Source organism: Carlito syrichta, unplaced genomic scaffold (genome assembly GCF_000164805.1).
Source record: "Carlito syrichta isolate Samal-C Ts95f unplaced genomic scaffold, Tarsius_syrichta-2.0.1 Scaffold315831, whole genome shotgun sequence".
Taxonomy (NCBI): Eukaryota; Metazoa; Chordata; class Mammalia; order Primates; family Tarsiidae; genus Carlito; species Carlito syrichta.
Window position 1 is genome coordinate 1092552 of NW_007259927.1, and position 26130 is coordinate 1118681.

The window sequence follows — 26130 nt, forward strand, 5'->3', positions numbered from 1 at the left end:
GCGTGGAGAGAGGGGTAGGGGACGAACCGGGCCGAAACGTGCCACCGAGGCTCAGCTCAATCGTGCGGGGCAGGTACGAGTCCCAAGATCGGGCCTGGAAGGTTGAGGAGAAAAATCGTGTCTTTGAGGGGCAACTCGGGGCGCAGCTTTTTGTTGTGGGACACCGCATTTGACTGAATTGTGCTCTGGCGGGGGCCGTCGGGGTGGGCGGGGGCGGGGGGGATCGCGCTCCTTGCCGGGCTCTGGGCTGGGCTAGTGATGGAGGTCGGGGGCGCCTTTGAGCAGAGAGTAGGGAAAGCGCTTGCTGGTCATTTATGTGGGATCCCCAAGCGAGCACAACACAGACGTGAGATGAGGTTCAAGGGGCCGACGCCCAGCCCCGGGTCCCAGTTGGCCTTAGATGGGCTCGTTCGTGAGTGGAGGCTGGGACGGGGGGGGAACAGGGTCAGGGTGGTGTGGAATGGTGGGATGGGGCGGGGTTGGGTCGTTCTAAGGCCTGCTTGGGGGAGGACTGGGCGGGCCCAGAGCGCAGTCTGGGGTCTCCAGCGGCCCGGAAACCTGCCGCCAGGGACGTGATACATCTGCAGAGGAAGTTAAGGACAATCCTCAGGGACCCCGGGAGACGGGAAGCGAAAAATCGGGAACTCGGACGGCGCGGTTGTGTGCAAAGCTTCATGCTTGATGAGGGTTGCATTCGGGACAAGCAGAGAGGTTCCGTGGACCTGCGACTTCCCTGCCTCCGAGGATGGGCGTGGGGTCTGGAGCGCTAGGGGTGTGTTGCGCGGATTTTTACTGCTCCCGGACCCCCAACGGGACGAGGGTCCAAGATGTGTCCTCTCTTTAAGTCGGAGCGTTATGAATATCGACTGGGTGGTTATCATCGGCGGTCTATTGATGGACGAGGGATTGTACAGAGAATGGAATTGTTGCAGCAAATATCTTTAATGATAAAATGACTCTTTACTAATAGGAGCTGCTTGCACAACGTGTTCTTTTGTATTCTATTTGAAAGGCTGTCCAACTTTTTCTGTTTAAAAGCACAGATGTGGTGTTTTGTGCTTCCTGTATTAGGGAATGGGAAGAAGAAACTGCGGGTGCTGTTCCCAAGATATCCCAAATTCGCTCCAGGGAATTCCCGGGCGTGGTGGGGAATGTCCGGCTGTGGCCTGGCCGGCAGGTGCGTGTACATCTAACCAAAGAGGTTCAGCTCTGTTCTAGGACGTGCTCGTTTAGGATTATGTTTTTTAAAATTGCAATGAGTTTAGATTAAATGGTGTATCTGGAGACTTGAGTGCTGAAGTGGGTGCGCCGAATGACAGTTTCTTTCATCAGCGGTCGTCGGTATGCAAACACTTGTAATTTCCGACCTAATGGGTAAGTTAAGGCCTCGGCTGACTATTTTATATCTCTGTTTCTTTCCTTTTGACTCATACTCCTCTTAACTTTTCAGTATAATGTTAATGACATCTCATTTTAGACATACTTTTCATTTTATAGAGATTTTAATGAATCTCTTAAAAGCTTTGCTTTTTCTAAGGAGAGAGCTTTTCAAAGCAGGTCTTTAATATGAATCTGAGACTTTTAACGAGTTAGCCTTCCCACCGAGCTACCCCCTAGGTTGAGGAATCTCCCCAATTTGCACCTTTCTCTTCCTGGATCTCTTTGCCACCCTTCTCCAACCACATTCTAAATTACAAACATAGTTTCTAATAATCACATGCACAGATAAAAGAAAAAAAGGAGAGGGAAAACTTGAAAATAAGTACATCAGGCCATCTCACTCTTGTAAGTTTTCGAATGTTTCAGAAAGTGTTTTTCCTTCTTAATCTAACCAGAATTGTTAGGGCTGGTGAAAGTTAATTTGCCAGTTGTCTTCTGCCTTTTACAAATAATAAAATCCTTTAAAAATATGTGTTAATACTATTCAACTTGTCAAATCCACTTTAGGAATTGTTATCTATTATATACTATAAATGACATGTACTTGGACACAGCCAATCCATCATTTTGTTCGAAGGGCACTTCTTCCAAAGGAACTAAAACAGTTGTAGCATGTAAAATAACTTCCTTCAAATCTACTTTTCCTCCTTGGAATATATGAACTCTACCTGAAACCTGTGTTGATAAATGGGCAACCAATCTTTTCAGATTTTATAGGATTAATTAATGAGAATTATGTGAGTTCTTCCTAAGAAGCCTTTTTTTTTTTTGCTCTTGATAACATTTGACATGTTCATTTGTAAAAAATAAAAAAGAGTACAGTAATTTCTATTGACTTTAACATTCATGAAAAAAAGATTAAGGCAAATAAAGGAAGTAAATGAAATTTAATTTATTTTAAAACTGCAAACTAGCTAAGCACGGTGGTTCATGCCTGTAATCCAATACTTTGGGAGGCAGAGGTGAGAGGATTGCCTGAGTCCAGGGGTTCGAGACCAGCCTGGGCAACTTGGTGGGACCTGTCTCTATAATAAATCAAAAAATAAGTTGGGCGTCTCTACAGTAAATCAAAAAATAAACTGGGTGTGGTAGTGCCTGCCAGTGGTCCAGCTACTTGGAAGGCTGAGGCGGAAGCATCCAGGGCAACAGAGTGAGACTCCAACTCAAATAAATAAATAAAATTAAATAACAAGTCAGCGTTCCAGTATGTGTATATTTATATAGATACATTCTCAGCTACCTTTTTTTTTTTTCTTGAGTTGGAGTCTCACTCTGTTGCCCAGACTGGAGCGCAGCGACACCCTCCCGGCCACCGCAGCCTCAATCTGCTGGGCTCAGGAGATCCTTCCACCTCAGCCTTCCAAGTAGCTGAACTACAGGCGCGTGCTACCACACCCCGCTAATTTTTGATTTATTGTAAAGACAGGTCTCTCCAAGTTGTCCGGCTGGATCTCGAACCCGTGGGCTCAGGCAGTCCACTCTCGTTGGCCTCCCAAAGTGCTGGGATTACAGGCTGAGCCACCAAGCCCAGCCTCAGCTACCTTTTTAAAAGGAGATTTTTGGTGTTCATATTGAGAAGTAGCTAGATTCCAAAGCAGTAAATGTAAATCCAGGCACATTCTTTGGTCCTGTTGTAATCCCATGACAGTTCTATTCCATATGCGGTATCTATGGTGACCTGTGGTTAATCATTCTTTCCACTGAAAGTGTGATTACTAGAATTCTCACATTACAAGGAGTTTAGGTAGAAGGAAATTTATTAGATGCATCTAAGTACAGATGTTCTTAGATACAGATAGGTAAATCTTGCAGTTTACCTTTGAGGTGGTAAAAATTCGAAAGGCAAGATTTCCGTTTTGCAGAGGACAGAAGTCCACAGGACAGATGAAGAGTTTAACATTCTGTAATTGTTGTGCTCAGTCAAAATTCCCATCATATTTCAGATACTCCCTACATTTTCATTCTTTTGCTTTTGTCTATTGAAAGTGGGGTGTAATTTTAGAAAGCCTACTTTTGTATTCACTATAAAATTGAACAACAGCTTAAAAATAAAACAATTACAGATAAGCCCTTTAATTTTCACTTGCTTTGGTGTTAAAATTTTCTATAAGGATTTAATGATTTGTCTGTCAAGTTTTCTGTCACACAGTAAAATTTGCATAGTACTACAAAACGCAGCAATGTAATTACTTTTTTCCAGGCTGCAGTGGGCTATACTTGATATTATTATTTTTAAAAATTTAAAGCTTGTTGCATTTTAATTTAAAGTGCTTGGACTCTCCTATACAGAAATTATTTTAAATCATCATCATTAATATAATAGTGCCTTTACATTTTTTACTTTATTTTATTTTCAATAATACAATTTCCACAGAAATGTAGTATCAAATTACTTTATAGTTTCAAAAAGCATAACATGACTGAAATCTACATATGAATATTCCCTTCAAAAAATGTTAATGAGTTCATGGTACATTCTTTCCAATGATGTCCTATACAACAGTGAAAATGAATGAGCCACTGGTATAACCTTCACATGGTTAAATTTTACAAATTTTGGGCAAAAAAAGGAAATCACATACAATTAACATATGACTAGTTTTTAATTTTTTTGAGTTGGAGTCTTTGTTGCCCAGGCTGGAGTGCAATGGCACACTCACGACCCCCGCAGCATCAACCTGCTGGGTTCAGGTGATCCTTTTGCTTCAGCCTTTCAAGTAGCTGAAACTACAGGCATGCGCTACCACGCCCGGCTAATTTTTTGATTTATTGTAGAGACAGATCTCACCAAGTTGCCCAGGCTGGTCTCGAACCCCTGGTCTCAGACAATTCTCTCACCTCAGTGCTGGTATTACAGGCTTGAGCCACTGCATCCAGCCTGACTGTATATATTTGAAAGGCAAAAATGGGCAAAATAAAACTGTCTTCTTTAGGGATATATGCTCATGGGATAAAGTTAAACATTAGCAGGGAAATAAATGATTAATGCAAAAATCATCCAGTAGTGGTTACTTGAGGACTGGAAAGAAATGCAGTTAGGAAGGACATTAATATATGGAAACTTGGAAAATGCTAGTATTGTTCTATTTATTTCTAACTAACTCATTAATTAGTTAGTTATTTAAAAAAATTATTTTTGAGATAGTGTCTTGCTATTTCACCCAGGCAGGAGTGCAGTGGTATAATCACAGCTCACTACAGTATCCAGTCCTTAGGCTCCAGCTATCCTCCTGCCTTAGCCTCCTGAATAGCTGAGACTACAGTTGCATGCCACCACACCTGACTAATTTTGTGTTTTTCTTTTGTAGCGATGAGGTTTCCCTATGTTGCCCAGGCTGATCTCAAACTCCTGACCTCAAACAGTCCTCCTCCTTTGGCCTCCCAAAGTACTGGGATTACAGATGTGAGCCTCTGTGCCTGGCCAGATATTTCTTAAACTTTAAATTCAATTTTTCTTTTCAAAAAAAGGAAATTTTGTTTATTTTCTAAAATTGTAGCAAACTATGAATATAGGGAATAAAATTTTTTTTTTTTTTGAGTCGGTGTCTCTGCTCTGTTGCCCAGGCTGGAGTGCAGTGGTACTCTCACAGCCACCACAGCCTTGACCTGTGGGGATCAGGTGATCCTTCCGCCTCAGCTTTCTAAGTAGCTGGAACCACAGGCATGTGCCACCACACCTGGCTAATTTTTTTTTTTAATTGTAGAGATGAGGTCTCACCATGTTGCTCAGGCTGGTCTCGAACCCTTGAGCTCAGGCAATCCTCTCACCTCCTTCTCCCAAAGTGCTGGAATTACAGTCTTGAGCCACTGTGCCCGGCTAGGGAGTAGACTTTCTTAACATAATGAAGAATGAATGAATGATATAATGCAGGAAAAAGAAAAAAAACCTCATAATTAATTGCAGAATGGTAAAAACATTCTCTTTAAAGGTAGAAACACATCCACGAGGGTCTCTATGCTGTTTCAGCATTCTACTAGAGGCTGTAACAAGCACATAAGATTAAAAAAAAAATAGCAATAATGAAAGGGGTATAGAATTAGAAGGAAATAAATCTAATTGACATTTTGCCAGCTATAGGATTAGCTACATGGGAGATTCAACACTATCTGTTGACAAACTACTAGAACTAATAAAAGTCAACAAGTTTCTTGGATATAAACTCAGTATTTTAAAATGATTCCTATATACTATCAACAGACAATTTTAAAATATAAATTAAGAAGAGTCTTCTTCATGTAATAAATCTAACAAAGATGTGAATGATCTTTATAGCAAAAATTATAAAATTTCATTATCAAAAATACTTCATAAATAAATTAAGAATGAATTATGTTCATGGAGAGAAAGGCTCCAGAACCCTCACTGAAAAATTCTCCTTAAATTAATATATAAGTGGAATGGAATTTCATCAAAATCCTAAAAGGATTTTTTATGAAACTCGATAAGCTGAGAGTTGAAGACTAAAAAAGAACAAAGGTATTGCTTTAAAGAAAGATGACAGGGATTGGAGTCACTGTAATAAACAAGATTTATTATAAAACTATAATAATTAAAACTGCATAGTACTGATGTAGAGATAAACACATATACTGGTAAATTAGTGCAGAGAGCTTGGAAACAACCTGTGTTGTGGAGCCATGCCTATTACCGGAATGCCCATTCTCAGTTAAGAAGGGCAGAACTATTATGGTGGTTCTGCACCCATTGGCTGTTCATGTGGCCTTGACTATATAGCTGAAATGAACCATGCACAAAACACATTCCAGACTGGAAAAGGATTTTAAAGTTGGAGATAACGTTGTAATTTTTAGAAGAAAATATTGGATAATATTTATAATAGGATATGGGTGGGTTTCTTTAATTGTACCCCAAGTACTAGCCAGCAGAAATGATAATGAAATTGGCTACTTAAAAAAAAGGAAATGAGCCGGGCTCGGTGGCTCAGCCTGTAATCCCGCGCCTTTGGGAGGCTGAGGTGAGTGGATTGCCTGAGCCCACGGGTTCGAGACCCGTCTGGGCAGCGAGACCTCATCTCTACAATAAATCAAAAAATCAGCCGGGCGTGGTAGCGCGCGCCTGTAATTCCGGCTACTCGCCAGAGCCCAGCAGGCGAGGCTGTGGTGACCGGGAGCGGCCACTGCACTCCAGTCTAGGTGACAGAGTGAGACTCCAACACACACACACACACACACACACACACACACACACACACACACACACACAAAAGGAAATGATTATTGGACTTGCCTGCTTTATAAAATTGAAGCACTTTTTATCAAAAAATTCCACAAAAAGCGAAAAAGCACACTACATAAACCTACACGTAAAAATGAATTTAGAAAGGACAGATTTAATAGAAAAATAAAGGAAATCAATAATTTACAGATGATAAATGGCAAATAAACACAAGAAAACATGTTCGATTTCAGTAGAAATTAATAAAATGCAAACTAAAATAACAGTCATTAGGCTGGTAAAAATTTAAAAAGTCACAAAATTAATTGTAGAAGAAGATATGAGAATTAGATTTAATATTTTAGAGGCATTAATATAAACTGACATTAGTACTTTAGAGAGCAACCTGACGGTGGTTAATGAAATTGAAGATATTTGTATATGGCAAGATATTAGGTATGTTTCCTAATATCTTGCACCTGCAGAGTACTGCAATGTCATCTGTAAGAGAAAAATAGAAAACAATGTAAATGACCAACAGTAGAGGAATGATCAAAATAATATATGATATAGTCATGGAAAATTAGCAAACATTTTGTTGACCAAAATAATCAAATTGCAAAAAGATGCATATAAACACATGCCACGCTATATCAACTTACATTTTATGGGCATAAGCACATACTGCATAATAAAACTATAACACCCTATATAGAAAATATAAATGTCAAATTCAGAAGAAACTATTCCCTAGAGAAGAGATGGAAACAAAAAAGCATTGGACTCAAGACACATCGTACATTTTAATTTTAAAAAGAAACAATAATCATAAAATGTTATTTTTTAAAGTATATTTTTGGGTATTGATAATTTATTATATTATGTTCTACTTGATTTGAGTATTTCATAGTTACTTTTTTTTTTTTTTTTTTAGTTGGAGTCTCACTCTGTCTCCCAGACTGGAGTGCAGTGGCTGCTCCCGGCCACTACAGCCTCGACCTGCTGTGCTACGGCGATCCTTCTGCCTCAGCCTTCCGAGTAGCTGGAACTACAGGCGAGTGTTGCCACAACCAGCTGATCTTGAATTATTGTAGAGATGAGGTCTCGCCATGTTGCCCAGGCGAGTCTCGAACCCTCAGACTCAGGCAATCCGCTCACTTCAGCCTCCCAAAACGCGGGATTACAGGCTGAGCCACCGAGCCCGGTTCGTAGTTACATTTTTTAAAGGGTTTAAATGTTTTACAGTTAATTTAAAATATTTTTAAGAGTTGTGGTTAAATATATAAATTGAACATGATTTCCTTTTGGAATTCAAAAATACCAACTACAGAGTTAAAATGTATTTGAACCAGTGGCTGCATTGTTGAAGAAAACTATTTCTCATCCCAAATTGGCAACTATACATTTAAGGACAATATTAAATTGAGAATATATATATATATTTTTTACTAATATACCAACACCTTATTACTTCATTGTCTCTGTTTGCTGTCTGGTTATGATCTTCTGAAAATGACTTTTTGGCTTTTTATATATAATTAACAACACTATTGCACATTGACCCTATTTGTCCATATTTTAAGGTATTTTCTTTTATTCTAATTAATTTAAGCAAGGGTAAGGGAGACATTTGAGAAGGACAAGAACCTTTAGAGTGTGTATTAGAAGAATTTTGATTATGCATGTATTTACATATGCCATCCATATATTTACAGTTATGTTACCATAAGTTAAAATATTTTAGGCCAGGCATGGTAGTTCATACCTGTAGTCTCAGTACTTTGGAACTGCCTAAGCCCGGGGGGTTTGAGACCAGCCTGGGCAACTTAGCAGGACCTCATCTCTACAATAAATCAAGAAAAAAAAAATAAGCCAAGTGTGGTGGTGCATGCCTGTGGTTCTAGCTACTTGGGAGACTGAGGCGGAAAGATCACCTGAGCCCAGCAGGTTGAGGCCATGGTGGCTGTGAGTGTGCCAATGCATTCCAGCCTGGGCAACAGAGTGAAACTTCGACTCAAAAGAAAAAAAAGGAAATTAAATACTTCTTTGTGGTTATTATTTTGTTTTGTATTTTATTTTACTGAAATTACAAATGTAAATTTATAAGTTTGGCACAGCCTCTCATTATCAATTTGTCGTGGTGAATAGAATCATTTTTCTATCAATGGCAATATGATATAATTGAGATATAATTTAAATTCCAAAGGATTCTCCCTTGTTAAGCATACAATTCAATGAATGTTAGCAAATTTGCAGAATATGCAGTCATCATCACAATCCAATTTTAAAACCTTTTTATCACCTCAAAAAAAGCCTTATACCCAATTACCACTTCTCATATTGACCCCCAGCCCTAGGTAACCACTAATTTACTCCATCCCTATGTATTTGCCTGTTTTGGAGATTTCATATAAATGAAATAATACAATATGTGCAGTTTTGTGTCCTGTTTCCTTCGCTGAGTAGGATGTTTTCTGGGTTTATCCATGTTGTAGCATGTATCAGTGGTTAACAAAGTAATTTTTAGAGCTGAATAACATTCCGTTGTGTGAATATACCACATTTTGTTGATCTGCTTAACAGTTAATGCACATGTAGGTTGTTTCCACTTTTTAGCTACTGTGAATAATGTTTTGTACTATGAATTTCATATATGTGTTTTTGTCTGTATCTTTTAGGCAGAGTAAATTGTATCATATGTTAAGTATATGTTTAACTTTTTGAAAAAACAACCAAGTTGTTTCCAAAGTATCTCACCCTTTTTACATTTCTTTCCAGCAGTACATAAGGGTTTTAGTTTTTCCCCATCCTCTTTAATACCTTTTATTTTCTCTCTTATTTATCTTATCCATTCTAGTGAGTAGGCATCTTATTGTGGTTTGTATTTGCATTTCCTTAATGCTTAATGATGTTGGGCATCTTTTTATCCGCTTATTGGCCATGTTTCAATCTTTTCTGGATAATATTTTTTCAAATCCTTTGCCATATTTTTTGTGTTCTTTTTAGTATTGAATTGTAGGAAGTCTTCATATATTTTGGATACACGTCCTTTACTGCTATAGTTTGAAAATATTTTCTCCCATCCTGTGAGTTCTTTTTTCACTCTATGGTCTTTTTTGTAAAGCAAATGCTTTTAAAGTCCTGTTTATCAATTTTTCTTTATCATTGTTTATAGTGTTATATATATGACATCATTGCCCAACCCAAGACCATGAAGATTTGCTCTAAATAGTTTCCGTTCCTACATTTATGTCTGTAGTTCATTTCAAGTTAATTTTTGCGTATGGTGTGAGTTAGGGATCCAAATTTACTTTTTTGCCTGAGGATATCGAATCATCCCAGGACCATTTGTTTGAAAAGACTATTTATTTCTCTTGAACTTTCTGGAAACTAACCATATACTTGAAGACTTATTTCTGGAATTTTGGTTCTATTCCTTTCATTTATATAGTTATCCTTATGCCATTTCCACTCTGTTTTGATTATTGTAGCTTTGCAGTAAATTTTGAAATTGGGAGTAAGTCCTCCAACTCCAGCAAGTCCTCCACTCCAACTTTTTAAAATTTATTTGGTTTTTTTTATTTGGGTTTTTTGCATTTCTTTCTTTCTTTTTTTAATCTTTTTTGTTTTTGTTTTTGAATTGGAGTCATACTCCGTTGCCCAGTGGCACACTCACGGCCACCCCAGCATTGACCTGCTGGGCTCCCGTGATCCTTCCGCCTCAGGTTTCCAAGTAGTCAGAACTACAGGTGCACGCTACTGTGTGCGGCTAATTTTTGATTTATTGTAGAGATGAGGTCTTGCCAAGTTGCCTGGGCTGGTCTCGAACCTGCGGACTCAGGCAATCCACTCGCCTTGGCCACCCAAAGTGCTGGGATTATAGGCTGAGTCACCAAGTCCGGCTCTTTTGCATTTCACTGGATTAATTTTAAATTTATTTTAAAAAGTAAGCTGGGATTTTGATATTGTATTGAGTTTGTAGATGAATTTGGGGGAATCTATTCTGATGCATAAAGATAGAACCTCTTTATATGGGTAATTTAAATTTTCTTTCAGCAATTCTTTTTATGGTTTTTATTGCACAATCTTGTATTTCTTTTTCTTTTTTTTTTTTTTTTTTTGAGTTGGAGTCTCACTCTGTCGCCCAGACTGGAGTGCAGTGGCCGCTCCCGGCCACCGCAGCCTCGCCTGCTGGACTCCAGCAATCCTTCCGCCTCAGCCTTCCAAGTAGCCGGAATTACAGGTGCACACTACCACGCCTGGCTAATTTTTTGATTTTATTGTAGAGATGAGGTCTCGCCTGCCCAGTTGGGTCTCGAACCCGCGGGCTCAGGCAATCCACTCACCTCAGCCTCCCAAAGGCGCGGGATTACAGGCTGAGCCACCGAGCTCGGCAATCTTGTATTTCTTTAACCAAATGTACTCCCAAGTGTTGTGTTCTTTGTATTATTGTACACAGGATTTGCTTAGTTTTGTTTTCAGATTTTTCATTGCCAATGTAAAGGAATGCAGTCAGGTTTCATATGTTCACTTTGTGTTCTATATCCTTGCTGAACTCATTTATTCATTCTGACAGTTTTTGTTTTTGTTTTTGTTTTGAGTTGGCGTCTCACTCTGTCACCCAGGTTGGAGTACAGTGGCACACTCACAGTCACTGCAGCCTTGACCTGCTGGGCTCAGGTGATCCTTCCACCTCAACCTTCCAAGTAGCTGGAACTATAGGCACGTACCACCACATCCAGCTAATTTTTTGATTTATTGTAAAGATGAGATCTCGCCAAGTTACCCAGGCTGGTCTTGAACCCATGGGCTCAGGCAGTTCTCTCACCTTAGCCTCCCAAAGTGCTGGGATTATAGGGGTGAGCCACTGCGCCCAGCACATTCTGATAGTTTTTTAGTAGATTCCTTAGGAATTCCTATGTATAAGTTCCTGTCATCTGTGAATAAAGACAGTTTCACTTTTTCTTCCCAATCTGGATGCTTTCAATCTAATCTTAATATTTTTAAAGTTTAGATTCAGGTGTACATGTGCAGGATGAAATCATGTCCTTTGCAGCAACATGGATGCAGATGGAGGCCATAGACTTAATTTTTTTTTCTTGTGTAAATTTCCTGGCTAGATACTCCAGTACAATGTTAAATAGAAATGGTGAGAGCAGGCACCACTGTCTTGCTCCTGATATTGGAGGAAAGCATCAGTCTTTCTTTATTAAGCTTGAAGCTAGTTGTAAGTTTTTCAGAGATGACCTTTTTCATGTTGAGCAAGTTCTCTCATTCCTAGTTTGTTGAGGATTTATCATAAATGGGCGCTGGACTTTGTCAATTGCTTGCTTTACATCTGCTGAGATGATTATGTGGTTTCTATTTATTTATTTTCAGTTAAGCAATCCTTTTATTGCTTGAGTACATAAACAAATTGCTGCAACCTGGCCAGAGGCTGTGGGTGACTCCTATTTCCAATTGGAAGGGAGGAATCACTGGGTCTTGTCATATCGAACCAACTGGTACATTTAATTCTCTGTCAGAATCAGGCGGAGTTTAGTATCCTTACCCTTTCTGTTCTTCTCAAGATGCTGTCGAACAGTAGCTACTTTCTTAATCAAATGATAGAAATCCTCAGGAAGATCAGGCACAAGTCCTTTAGACTTAAGGAGTCTCAAGATTTTATTGCCTGTCACCAAGGGTTTGTGACACCACGGGAGTCCCTCAGGGTTACACCTGTCTGTGAAGGGGTCAGGCCTTTCTTGGTCAGTTTGTAAATCTGCTCCTTCAAGTCATCTGACATCAACTTCAGCCAAGTGGGGACGCTGTGGGAATAGGGCAGTGCTGACTGGGACAGGCCTTTCCAGGAGCGTGCATGCAACCCGGGATGGCGGTGGTCCGATTATGTGGTTTTAAAAAAAGTCTTTATTCTATATTGTATTAATGTGACCTTTTATTCTAGATCTTCAGTCTTGCTGGTGAAGCCTGCAAAAGGGTGATAATTAATGTGCCTTCTAAACTAGAGGCAGACAAAATGATTGGCAGAGGTAAGAAATTTCAAAACAGTCTTTTAAAAATATACATGCAATTTACCTAGGCTGGGAGACATCTTTGCCTTTTGGAGTTAGTCTCAATCTATTTATAAGTATACATGATTCAAGACAGTTATAAATATGTTTCTGCTCTTTGTATTATAACTCCATTGAATTCTGTAGTTGATTCTAGCACATATGTTCTAATTTATATTTTTTGTAGTCATTTATGTTTTAAAAGTTTAAAAATTGCAGAAATCATTACATATAAATATATACAAAACATATATAAACCATTGTAAATAGAACATGTCACTTTCATTACTCTAGGGTTCTAAGGATTATATGTGTATATATGAGGGGGTACCCCAAAAAACCCCAAGTTATTTTTTGGAGAGTGGGCCCCTTTTAGTACAGGCTTCCCCCTTGGTAAGTGTTCTAGGAGCCCGTTGGCATCAGTGTACCAGCTAGCACTGTTGTGAGGGGCTGCGTCAGGCTTCAGTGAATTTTTTTTTTTTTTTTTTTTAGAGTCTTTCAATACACTTGCCTGTTTCATGATGGCTGACTTACAAGCTGCTCACATCACACTGAGTGTTCAGCAGTTTTTGATCCAAAACAGCATGGCACCCATGCTGTACCCTCCCTATTCACCCTATCTCACCTTGAGTGACTTATTTTTATTTTCCCTGAAGAAAAAAGTCCTCAAAGGGAATCGTTTTGCCAGTGTGGAAGGGGTAAAACAACAACAACAACAACAAAACAGCAGAAGCTCTAAATGGCATCAATATTGATGATTTCAAAAACTGTTTTGAACAGTGGAAAAAGTGTCTTGATAGGTGAATTGCATCAAAAGGAGAGTACCTTGAAAGTGACTGAAGTTTAAACATGTAGGAATAAATACAAAACTTTTTGTAAATAAATTCCAGGTTTTTGGGGTCCTTCTCATATATAATGTTCTGTTTTTTATCAATGAACTTAATCAACCCTTTGCACATTGAATATTGAGGAACTGGGGACCCTTAGGCTTTCCCAACAGCAGGAAAGCTCCACCCAGGTGGTCTTTCCATGTAGGTACAGGGAAAGAGGTGTAACTTGTCCCAGAGATACCAAACAAACTCTCAACGAAGTGTTCCATTTCGAGTTCAAGTGTCCTTTTTCTTCATGTGTGGAGGAAAAAAGGAAAGAATGTGAGGAGAAGTGAAGGGTGTTCCTATAGGGGAATAAGTCAGAAGTTATCATTCTGCTAAAAATGTGAAGAGGAGAGAAATATGTCATCAGCCCTACAGAAAGATGTCCACTTCTTTGTGGCTCAACATTTCTACCTGCGACAGATTTGGATTAAAGTGAAAATACCATAGTGGGCAGCACATCCTTTGGGATGTTATTACTTACTGAGTCTTAATTTATCAGTTTGGTTTCTGTTAAAGCAAATAGTTAAAGAATGGGATGAACCGGAGTACATTTTGATACTTATGAAGATTTTGTTACTTTTTATCAAACGGCAAAATTCCCAGGGAGAGAAGAGCCCACGACAAGTTTTCATGGGGAGGTCCAGGAAAGCTTAGAAGGAGATCTTGGGTTTGTGGAGGACTGAGGAAAGTGGACAGAAACACCAGTGGGAAGAATTCAAAGACTGGGTTTTTCTTACTTGACTGCATAGCTTACACACTCCTTCGCTCTTGGGCTCATAACTTCTGGCTTATTTTAGATATATCTTTAAAAACTCAGACTATGTTGTTAGAAAAAAAAAAACTTTTCTATTTGTTTATTCAGGTGTGTGTAGCTCAGCCTTATAAAGATTGTAATGTGCCCACTTCTTAAATTGGAAGATCATTTTCATAAGCCTGTTAAGAAGCATACAAAGGTTTAAAACACCTTACTTAATAGAAATATACAATCAATACTTATTATTTTTAACTAAATGATAATCATCATTGTTTAATAATGTTGAAAGAAAGGTTAAGAAACTTGGTAAATGCAAGGTGATTGGTTTATTTTATTCCACTTCATGATTTTGAAGAAGATTAAATTATTTTAACACTATTTTTTGTTTGTTTGCTTTTTGAGTTGGATTCTCACTCTGTCATCCAGGCTGGAGTGCAGTCGCACACTCATGGCCACCACAGCCTTGACCTTCTGAGTTCAGGTGATCCTTTTGTCTCAGCCTTCCAAGTAGCTGGAACCACAGGTGTGCACCATCATGCCTGGCTAATTTTTTTTTTTTTTAAATTTATTGTCAAGACAAATTGCCCAAGGTGGTCTTGAACCCCCGAACTCAGGCAGTTCTCTCATCTCTGCCTTCCAAAGTGCTAGAATTACAAGCATGAGCTACCATGCCTGGCTAACACTATTTATTTTATTTTATTTTCATATTCGTTTCTACCTTAAAACTTGGAAATGTTTACTTATAGCTAATTTGAAAGAATGCCTTGGATCTGCAGACCTCATCCTGTCAAGTGATCCTAATTTCAGAGTTCTAGATGATGGGTCAGTGTACACAACCAGTGCTGTTGTGTTGTCTGGTGAGAAAAGATCATTCACCATATGGCTTTTGGACACAAGGAAACAGATGCAGAAAGAGATGACTGTGCTCTTGGAACATCAGAAGAAGGTATTCAGAGTACATTAAATCTTTTCAAGACGTTTTTCTTTTCAGTAAAATATTCATTAAAAACTACAAAAGAGGACCAGAGAATAAATAAGATATTTTTCCTCCTTTTCCCTTTTCTCCCCCATCCATTCCCCTCTCCTTCCTCCCATCCTTGTCCCATCCTCCCACTCTCTTTCCCTTTCTTCTCTCCCTCTCTTTCTTAATGCTTGTTAAACATTGTCTGTTTTTTCTTTGTTAATCTAAATGATACTTCCTCTGTGAAGGCTTCTTTCACCTCTAAATTCTAACTAATAGCTTTTGTGCTTGGTTATACCTCTATTAGAGCATTCAGAACTTTTTACTAGTGCAAACAATGTATCATGAGGAAAGCCATGATAAAAGTAGTCACAAAATTATGAAATGTTTAGACTGGATTACACCTAATCTATGTTAACTGTATTAATGATAAAGCTAATCTAAATGACTGCTTGGCACTTTGCTAAATGTTTACTATAACTATTAATCAATTGATTAGTTCTCATTAAATAAAATGCTTCCCTTGTTACATCATGAAATGAGATAGACATCACTAAAAAGCCCAAGAGAACTTTCTACAGTGAAAGAAAGTTCCATAATCTGCACGGTCTGAGATTGTAGCCCATATTAATGACTATGGAGCACCTGGCATGTGGCTAGCACAACTGAAGGACAAAATTTCTTAATTTATTTAATTCCAATTAATTGAAATTTAAATAATCACATAGTGGTGGCTAGTGGTTACCATATTGGACAGGTGATCAAGCGCTAAGGCATTGAAGCACTTGGATTTTATTTATCTAGTTCACCTCAGAGTATGAAGCTTTAACTAAAAGCACAGGTAAGTATTGACTGGCGATTGTTATAGAAAGGATGTGTTCTCTGTCTCCTGTTTGGGGCAGAGCAAGAAGGACTAAAAATATAGTGATAATTTTCCAAACCTGAAAGTATAGTCAGTGTTTGGGAAGATATACAAAAGCAAATCCTGTAGTTCATGAAAGCTTTACAACCTGGACATATTCTTTCTTACCTTTCTAGTGCAAAAAACCTTATTAACTAACATCTTCAGCATGGAAATGCTCGAGACTGACCCTCCAGAGAAACATTAGGTTTATGGGGCGTCCACTCTTTTACAACACATTGGACGGTGGTACTTTTGCTTACTTATTTTTTTCTTCTTCTAAATTCAGGTATTGAAGAAAAGACATGCTAAAGAGCCTGTTCTCAGGCGTGCCAAGAGGAGATGGGCACCCATTCCTTGTTCAATGCAAGAGAATTCCTTGGGCCCTTTCCCTTTGCTTCTTCAACAAGTAGGTTGGCATTCTTTTGGTTGGGAGTGTTTTAATTCTGATAGTTTGTTTTATTCAGACTTAGTAATTCTTTAAGCATTTAAAAATAAACAGATCTGATTGAAGATGTTATGAAGTAAGTAAAATAAAATAAAAGTAAGTAAAATGAGAAAGAAAATGACCTCAATACTAGTAAAACGAGAAAGACTCTAAACCACGCAATGATCCTTATTTGTTTATTCATTCACTGGCAGAGTCATTGAGCGTCTTGTGTATACTGTGGAAGAAGGCACTACTGTAGGTCTCTTTTTTTTTTCTTTTTGAGTTGGCGTCTCATTCTGCTGCCCAGGCTGGAGTGCAGTGGCACACTCACAAACTACCGCAGCCTCAACCTGCGGGGCTCAGGTGATCCTTTCACCTCAGTCTTTCAAGTAGCTGGAACTACAGGCATGTGCCACCAAGCCCGGCTAATTTTTTGATTTATTGTGGAGATGAGGTCTCGCCAAGTTGTCCAGGTTGGTCTTGAACCCCTTGGCTCAGGTAATTCTCTCTCCTCCGCCTCCCAACATGCTGGGATTACAGGCGTGAGCCCACTGCGCACAGCTTACTGTAGGTCTTAAAGAAAGAAATAAATGTTGTCATGGCTCTTGTTCACATATTACTGTCCACAATAGAAGGAGGCTAATGACTTAGTGATGAGTGCTATGATTCTAGAGATGTCATTAGTGTGATCTGCTAAGACATGGGATGAGATAAGCCCAAGCCCTGAGATAAGATGATAAAAAATAACAAGAAAAGGCTAAGAGGAGGATACACTGAGTCTAGAGGAATGGGAAACTTTGTGCAGGTAAATAGTGGAACAAGAAGAAAGTACAGAAATGAGAGGAAGCATGGCTTCTTCAAGAAGTTCTGGGTAGCTTTGTCTTCCTGGTATGATGGAACTGGAGCAGGGAGATGAGGCAGAAGAGGCAGGTCGGAGTCAAACCATTTTGGGCTACATGTATTCTGCTAGGAAGTTTAACTTTGTCCTGAAAACAAGTACACATTTTTTTCTTCCTTCCTTTTTTTTTTCTCTCTTTATTTTATTATTGAGATGTTGGGTACAAATCAGGATTAAGTAATAAGTAAGTAGTCTACCTACAGGAGAAGTTTGGGCCTCCAACTAGCCCTCACTTCCCTTGGTTTAGGATCAGGTGCCCTTTGTACAAGGACACATTTTAAAGCAGGTTGATGACATAATCAGGTTTACCTTTCTTTTTTAGATCTAAATGGAATGTACACAATTGAAACAATTACTGAAGTAGGGCTATGGCCTTGTGCCTGTCTTTTTCCCCTTAAATTCTGATTACCATCATTGTGCTATTTTAATAATGATGGTGTCATCTGTGTGCTACTTGTTTAGGTTTTTAACCATTCCTCCAGAGTCTTTCACACTTATTTTTTTATTCTACTGAGTGCTACACACTTGTTTCTTCTTTATGAATATTGTACCTTAAACACTGATAAGGTGTTTTAAGAAATGATTTCTGATCACCAAATTTATACTTAGTTAATTTTAGCCTAATTCTATTTACATAGCTAATAATTTTAGACTTGCTTTGGTAAATCAGTCACCACATCTTGGTCCTCATTTTCTTGACATGTACATTTGACATGACTGATCTTGGCCTTTCCTTAAAATCTTTTCTTTTTTTTTTTTGAGTTGGAGTCTCACTCTGTCGCCCAGACTGGAGTGCAGTGGCCGCTCCCGGTCCCCGCAGCCTCGACCTGCTGGGCTCCGGCGATCTTTCCGCCTCAGCCTTCCAAGTAGCTGGAACTACAGGCATGCACTGCCACACCCGGCTCATTTTTTTTTTTTTTTTTGTAGAGATGAAGTCTCGCCAAGTTGCCCAGACGGGTCTCGAACCCACGGGCTCAGGCAGTCCACTCACCTCAAATATTTTCTTCACTTGGCTTCTAGGACACCATTCTTCTTGTTTTCCACTTACGTCATTTCACTCTTTTTCTGGTTCTTCCTCATCTACCCCCCTCACACCTCATCCCTATCTCTAAACTTTGGAGAGTTCCAGGGCTCAGTCAGTGAATTGTGTCTCATTTGTTGATATACTCTCTGTCAATGATTTCATCCATATCTCATGGCTCTAAGTATACTTCAGATTTCATATTTCCAACCCAAACTGCCTAATTTATGTTCCTGCTCAAAAGTTTAATGGAATTTCAAACTTAACATATACAAATAAAAAGCTTGGTTTTTCACCTAAAAACATCCTTTCATCTCAGTGGCAGTTCAATCATTCAAATTATTTGGGTGTTGGACTCTGTTAGTAGAAAGCATACTTGTCTCTAAGTAGTTAACAGATAAGAATTTATTACAGTGTATAAAGAGTTTACAGAACTGTTGAGAGGATTAAATAAACAAATTTTAGATTGAACTTTCAGAAGCAAATTTCTAAGCCACATACACCATTGAACACACATCCAAGGACACACTGCTTTCTTCATGGTGGAGAAGACACTAATTCTAGAACCAAGGTGTCACTGGCACAGTCAGGAAAACACCACAGTCAGGTGGCGTTTCTCCTATGTAGCTTCAGAACAATCTCTGAACTGCTCCAACCAGGATCAGCAAAAAGACTGAACTCTCAACACCTATAAAGTTATAAAGTTGGTGAATACCTAAGAGTACTTCTGCTGCTGTGAGAAAAAGAAAGAAAAGAGAATAAGTGATCCAAATTATGATGTCAGCAGAAATAGTAGAAGCAGCAAAAATGAGAATTCTACCTTATCTGTGGCTTCCAAATTTTGTGCAAGCACATCTGATCATCCATATTTAAATTCTGAACTCTAGTTTCAAGAGATCTACAAAATGTAAGAGTTTTGGTACGTTTTTGTTTGAGTATTCCTAGCATCTACGCTATGAGAGGACACTAGAAGAAAAATGAAATAGATGGTGAATCTCAATTTACCATATCTATCTACTCTTCTTATAGTTAAAATTTCAATTCCTGTATTATTACAGATGTTTGGTATGGCTATATTTTACCAAGATCCCCCAAAATAGTAGCTTAAGCAGAATATAGGTTTATTTCTCGCTTTTATTTATTTATTTGGAGTCTCTGTCATCCAGGCTAGAGTGCAGTGGCACACAGTCACCACAGTCACCACAGCCTTGATCTGCTGTATTCAGACGATCCTTCCACCTCACCCTTTCATGTAGCTGGAACCACAGGAGCACACCACCATGCCGGATTAATTTTTTGTTGTATTGTAGAGATGAGGTCCCGCCATGTTGCCCAGGCTGGTCTCAAACCCCTGGACTCAAGCAATCCTCTTGCCTTTGCCTTCCAAAGTGCTGGGATTACAGGTGTGAGCCACTGTGCTTGACTATTTCTTATTTTTTTAGATTGGAAAATATAGTTTATTTAGAAAGTAAATTAGAGAGAAAGAGAGGAGATAGGGCAGGGGGCCAAAGTTAAGAAAACATGGCAGCCATAGCTCAAAGAGCCATGTGGAGACACCAGAGTTTAACAAAGCAATGCCAATTGGCTGCTTCAGGTTGAATCCTTTTAAACTTTTCCTTTGATGGGGGCAGGTCATTAAGGTGATTGGGTGGTGGTCTGCTCCACATCATCACAGAGGGCAGGCAAGCCTAGGCAGTGATGTCAGGTGATGGACAGCGGATAGATGGGTAGGTTAGTCACATGATTGTTACCATGGTGATGGGGTCTGTGCCACAAAGGTCACAAGGGTTGATTAGGTTAACTCGGATCTTATGAGTGTAGACAAATATTTGAAATAGAAAAACTAATTAGTACAAAACAAGCTGGTAAGGGAAGTGTAAAACAATTATCATTAGCTACCTCTGAGAAACCAGTTTCGTTTAGTTTAGTTATTAGTGGGTAAGTTAAGTGAATTGTTAGAAAACCATGAGATTTAGGCAATGCTAAAATGGATGTTACTTGGGTATATTGACTCCATCTTATGTCCTTTCATTTTCCTCTCGTTATTTTAAAATAAAATACTCTTATTTGTACCTGAGAACAGGGATGAAAGCCAGTCTTCTGTAACTGCTTCTTGCTGTATAGGGGCATAGAGATGTCCCTCCCTGTCTAAAATAAGAGGAGGCAATGGAATTGTTAAGTATCTTTAGTATCTGTATACAAAGCAATGTGTACAAGTGTATAGTAAAAGATTTAATACTACTGTAACAAAGGCCATTATAGCTGCTGTTATGACATATTGAGGTTTTGATGTGTGGTAAAATGTACTTATAGTTACCCCATTGACTTGACATCCACTGCAGAAGGCCAGGCAGTTTTTACTGTTATACCAGTGAGCTCTTTAGTCCATATGAGGATGTCCCTGCAGGTTTCTCGGTCTGCAGGCAGTTCAGAAGAAGGGTGTGGAGTAGGTGTGGTTCCTGAAGCTTTTGTTCCTTACTCCACCCTAGAGAGGCCTCTGTTGCGCAGTCTCTGTTGGGCAGTTGGAGTTTTGTCACTAATGATGACTGCCAATTGATATGCCTCTTTGGTCCTCTGGCTCTACAGCTCTCCATGTTGGCACCCAGGTGTCCTCTAATGACTCAGCAATGATGTAGTTGCATACCAGACAATGCTGAGGCAACAGGGAGAGGTCTGTTGGATGTAGCTCATTATGGGTGATACAATTAAGAGTGAGTAGCAGAGAAAAGAATTCAAGCACTTTGTCTCTCTCCACAAAGAGAGACTTGGGTTGGAAAAGAGTAAGACAGAACAAGAGTGCAGTAAATCTCGGTGGGACCTCCAAAAATGCTATGTTAAAATATATCTCAGCAGGGCCTCCAAATGTTAGGTCAGCCCGCCAGAGGTTACTAGTGTCTGCAATCTGGTGCCACACAAAAGATGCAAAGAATTGCACAAAAGTTAGATTGGAAAATATAGTTTATTTAGAAAGTAAATTAGTGAGAAAGAGAGGTGATTCACCTTCTCAGGATTGGAGAGTGGGCAAAGCTAAGAAAACATGGCAGCCATAGCTCAAGGAGCCACGTGGAGATACCAGAATTTATCTAACAAGGCAATGGCCTGTTTCTCTCTTTTAAATTGTGATCTGGTAAAAAAAAAAAAAAAAAAAATTCTAATTTGAGGAAACATTTGAGATCCAGGCTTCTTTATTTTTTAGTGTGACTGTCCCTGCAGGTTCTAAGATGGTTCACCACTGTGTCCAAAAACCATATAGTCTCTCACTAGAGCACATTCTGGATCTTGCACATATCTTTTTTGTTCACATCTCATTGACCTGAACTTTACATGTGACATACCTAAATTGCAAGGGTGATTGGGAAATGCCTTTCTTCTGGGCAATCTTGTGCTTAGCTATAAATTCTAATACAAATATGACGGGCAGAATAGATATTAAGCGGTACTAGCACCCTCTGACGTAAAGTCCTTGACTTCGCCCTTTATACCACACATCCACCATTAGCAAATTCTGATGGATGTGCCTTTAAACTATATCCAGAATCTAACTATATTCAGAATTTTCACTACCTCTATTGTTACCATGTTGTCTAGCAGACTATCATCTCTTCTCTGAATTTTTGGAGTAAATTTTTAAGTATTTTCTCTGCTTTTTCTCTTACCCACCCTTCCAAGTCTAGTTTTAACAAAGCAGCAAGCATAACCTGTTAAAAATATAAGTCAGATGCTGTTACTCTTGTCTAAATTCTCCAGTAGTTTCCCATAAGACTCCAAAGAAAAGCCAACTATCCACAAATTCTCCTACATGATGTGGTTTCTATTACCTCTTCATTTCTGACTTATTTTTCCCTTGCTCTTTCTACTTCAATCACAGTGGCTTCCATGCTACTCCTTGAACATTCCAGGCACAGCCCTGGCCTGTTCCTTTGTACTTTCTGTTTCCTCTAGCAGGGAGAGACTTCCTTGTTTACCCTCATAATTCATTTTTCTAATTTTTGTCAGTTTCCTTCCCTATGGTACATTCTAATTGGCATTTCTCTTATCAGTGTGCGAGAGTGTCCCTGCTTGCCTCTCTCTTGCCAACAATGGACATTATTTTCTTTTCCATCTTTTCTATTAAAATAATCTCTTAAAGTATAAATATATATATATGTATAAATACATCATCTGCATTTTAAAACTGTCATTTTAACTTAATTTAATTTTAATTTTTTTCATACTTTTTTTTTCCCTTTCAGGTTCAATCTGATGCAGCACAGAACTATACCATTTTCTACTCAATCAGTGGGCATGGAGTTGACCAAGAACCTTTAAATTTGTTTTATATAGACAGAAACACTGGAAATCTGTATTGCACCCAGCCTGTGGACCGTGAAGAATATGATGTTTTTGATGTAGGAGTTTTATTGATATACCTGACTTTAAATGATTAAACTACATTCTTCCTGATACTCACTCCATCTATTCTTTCCTGTCTCCTCGCACTCTCTTCTCAGAGGGTATCTTAAAGTCAAGGCAAAATAGAATGTGCAATATTGTGGAATACTTGGTCAGTTCTTTATCTCAACTCCTGTTAGGTAAGCCTGAAATGAAGCAAAGAGGTTTAATTTGTACATTTCAGTAAATTTCCAGACAATTGGCTTTGCTTATAAGTCTCTCGGTTTCCTTTCTCTAGGACATGTCCACAGTTTTCTGTTTGGGTCTTCTTTCTCTGCTGTTCTAACTGCTGTTTTTGTTTCTTCTATGTGTATGATTCTCTGATCACATTTGAGAATTAGATAAGGAAGTGAAAGTGGGATACCAGACTTACATAAGGATTAAGAAAGCAGAATTCTGATATGGACGAGCTTGTGATTAATGGGGAATAATGTAGGCAATTTTCAGTGTAATATGATAGATGCTGGGGGGCCATGTCTTATTCCTGTGGTCCAGGGGGAATGACTCTTCATTGGAAAGAGGGATTCTGTTCCTAGAAGAGAGAGAAAAATGTTGGATAAGCAAACATGATGTCTCCAATGTGAAGTTCTTTGCTTTTGGTTAGAAAATGTTCAATTCAGTGTTGGAATCATGCATTGAGTAGATACATTTTATTACATTTGATACATTTATAAACTTTATATACATTGACTTACCTTTTATTAATGAGCATTGGGGAAATGTTTCACATTTTGTTAAAAAAAAAACAAACCAAATATTGGTAAAACAATAAAAAGACTCATAGGAACAAGATTGGGAATTGTTGCTATATTTAGAAGATATACTCAGGATTTTCCCTATTGCAGTGAATGCAATTGTTCTCCCCAAGGTAACTTTCTGATTATAGAGAGAATAAGGATTATAATACAGTCTCTATATTGACACTTAATATCTCAATCTAATGAACAGAGTCATATCTGACTTTTGTTGTTGTTGTTTTGAGTTGGAGTCTCACTCTGTCACCCAGACTGGAGTGCAGTGGCCGCTTCCGGCCACCGCAGCCTCGACCTGCTGGGCTCCAGCGATCCTTCCACCTCAGCCTTCTGAGTAGCCGGAATTACAGGCGCGCGCTACCACGCCTGGCTGATTTTTTTATTTATTGCAGAGATGAGGTCTCGCTGCTCAGGCGGGTCTCGAACCCGCGGGCTCAGGCAATCCACTCACCTCAGCCTCCCAAAGGCGCAGGATTACAGGCTGAGCCACTGAGCCCGGCTTCTGACTTTGTTGTACTCTGACTTAGGTTTTATTTGAAGTAGTCTTTTCCATCAAATACTGGATACTCTTTGCAGTAAAGTGTTTCTCCATTTGATGCTTTGATAACTTAAAAAAGCATCCAATAAAAATATTTGAAGTGGTTTATTATTGAAAAGCTTTCCAAAGCAGGAGGTAGATAAAGCATCTTCTTCTCCTTTGCTAGAATCTGATATTAATGGACTACTGAACTTTCTTTTTCCTGGTTTGCAGTTGATTGCCTATGCATCAACTGCAGATGGATATTCAGCAGACTTACCTCTTCCATTGCCCATCAGAATAGAGGATGAAAATGACAACCACCCTGTTTTCACGAAAGAAATTTTTAATTTTGAAGTTTTGGAAAGTAGTAGATTGGGTAAGTCCACTTTTAAGAAGAAAAATAATCATTTTAAATATGTTTGTGTATTTTTTTTGACACATTGAACTTTTTATCCTCAAGGTCAGGTCATCCTAAGAACACCAGAAAACATTTAATTCTATTAATTCCAATCAGTATGTACCTTACCAGATAGTTCAGAAGTTTTTGTTGTCAGTATGGTACTAATGAACTATAAAGACAGCTACTAGTTATTCAAGCTTTGAGCAATATTTTGCTTATATCTTTTATTTCATTTTCTCATTATGTGGGTTTTTCATTCTTCTCACCTCCAAGAGAGGACATGCAGGGTAGAATGAGCAATGAAACTAAAATCAGTATATATATGTTTATATTTTTATTTAGGAAAGTATTATTTTTATTTAGGAAAGTATTAAATGGCATCCACTGAGGATACAAATTTTTAAAGCTCTTATTTATATTCCTTAAAACTACTACCTCGCTACTTTCATTTTAGAATTAATGCTGAAATATTCTCAGAGAAATTTACATCATATGTTCTCCATCTTAGACACCTGTCTTCACATGTGGAAAGAGAAAGTATTTTACTTTACTTGGCCCTTAATTGTGGCATTCGTGATAGCTTCTGAGACTTGCAGTATGGAGAATTTCCACGTACAATGAAGTTAAAAGAACATGGATTCAGTCATAAAGAATGACTTTGTTAACTTGCCTATTAAGATTTCCAGTAGTTACTTAGACCTTGATGGCATTATTATACATGCTTTTCCCTTTCATATTTTACTTTGCTTATTTGATGTCATTGATGTGAATCTCTTTATTACTCACATGGTACAATTGAAAAATAAAAAAAATTAGTTTGCAGTTTAGGAAACCTAGTTTTTTGGTTTTTTTTCCCTAAATGTTATTGTTTACAATTGAGGTTTACAATGTGTTATAATGGGATACATATAGATAGTGAAATGGTTACTATTGTGTGAGAAACCTAGTTTTTGATGAAGGATCTGTTATTAATTCACTGTGGGAACTCATGGATGTTCCTTTGAACTTTCTTACTTGTAAAAGAAGTAAATTACATTACATGACCTGTAATGTTTTAGCCTCACAATTCTATGACTCTGTTACGTTTTTTGTTTTTCAAAAAGGGGTAATAGGTTTCAGACTCTTTCTTGAGGATTTTGTTATCTTTGATAGTAACAGAGAAAAATAAAGGACAAACATTTGGATGCCCAGATTAGCCCAGTGTACTTTAAGCAGAATACATCAGTAGGTGGAAACCAGTTAAGGCTGTGATACTAAGCTGCTGAAAGAGAGAGAGTCAAATCAGGGATAAGCAAAAATGATTGACCATAGGAAAGAGAGACTGGGTTACTGAAGATAAACTTGGCCATCTATATAATTACTCTATAACCTGAATTGGTCTTGATCTAGCAATTCATCAAAAATCCATATTTTAAAAAAATCTGAATTATTATACTTAGGAGACTTAAGGTTTATTCCTCTAGCCGGGTAAGTAGAATATGTGGGAAGAGGTGTTGAACTTATTTTTTATTGTCACTTAAC

The 26130-nt window shown here is 38.4% G+C and overlaps 1 protein-coding gene across 1 annotated transcript in view; it reads left to right on the forward strand.

Annotated features, from left to right (window-relative positions):
* Positions 1-26130, forward strand: part of DSC3 (desmocollin 3) — a 60209-nt gene that overhangs the window by 336 nt on the left and 33743 nt on the right. Inside the window, exons 2-6 of the mRNA XM_008073395.1 lie at positions 12561-12645; positions 15042-15241; positions 16447-16566; positions 22739-22894; positions 24441-24585. Coding sequence (XP_008071586.1) covers positions 12561-12645; positions 15042-15241; positions 16447-16566; positions 22739-22894; positions 24441-24585 — 706 coding nt within the window. The remainder of the gene's footprint in view (positions 1-12560; positions 12646-15041; positions 15242-16446; positions 16567-22738; positions 22895-24440; positions 24586-26130) is intronic.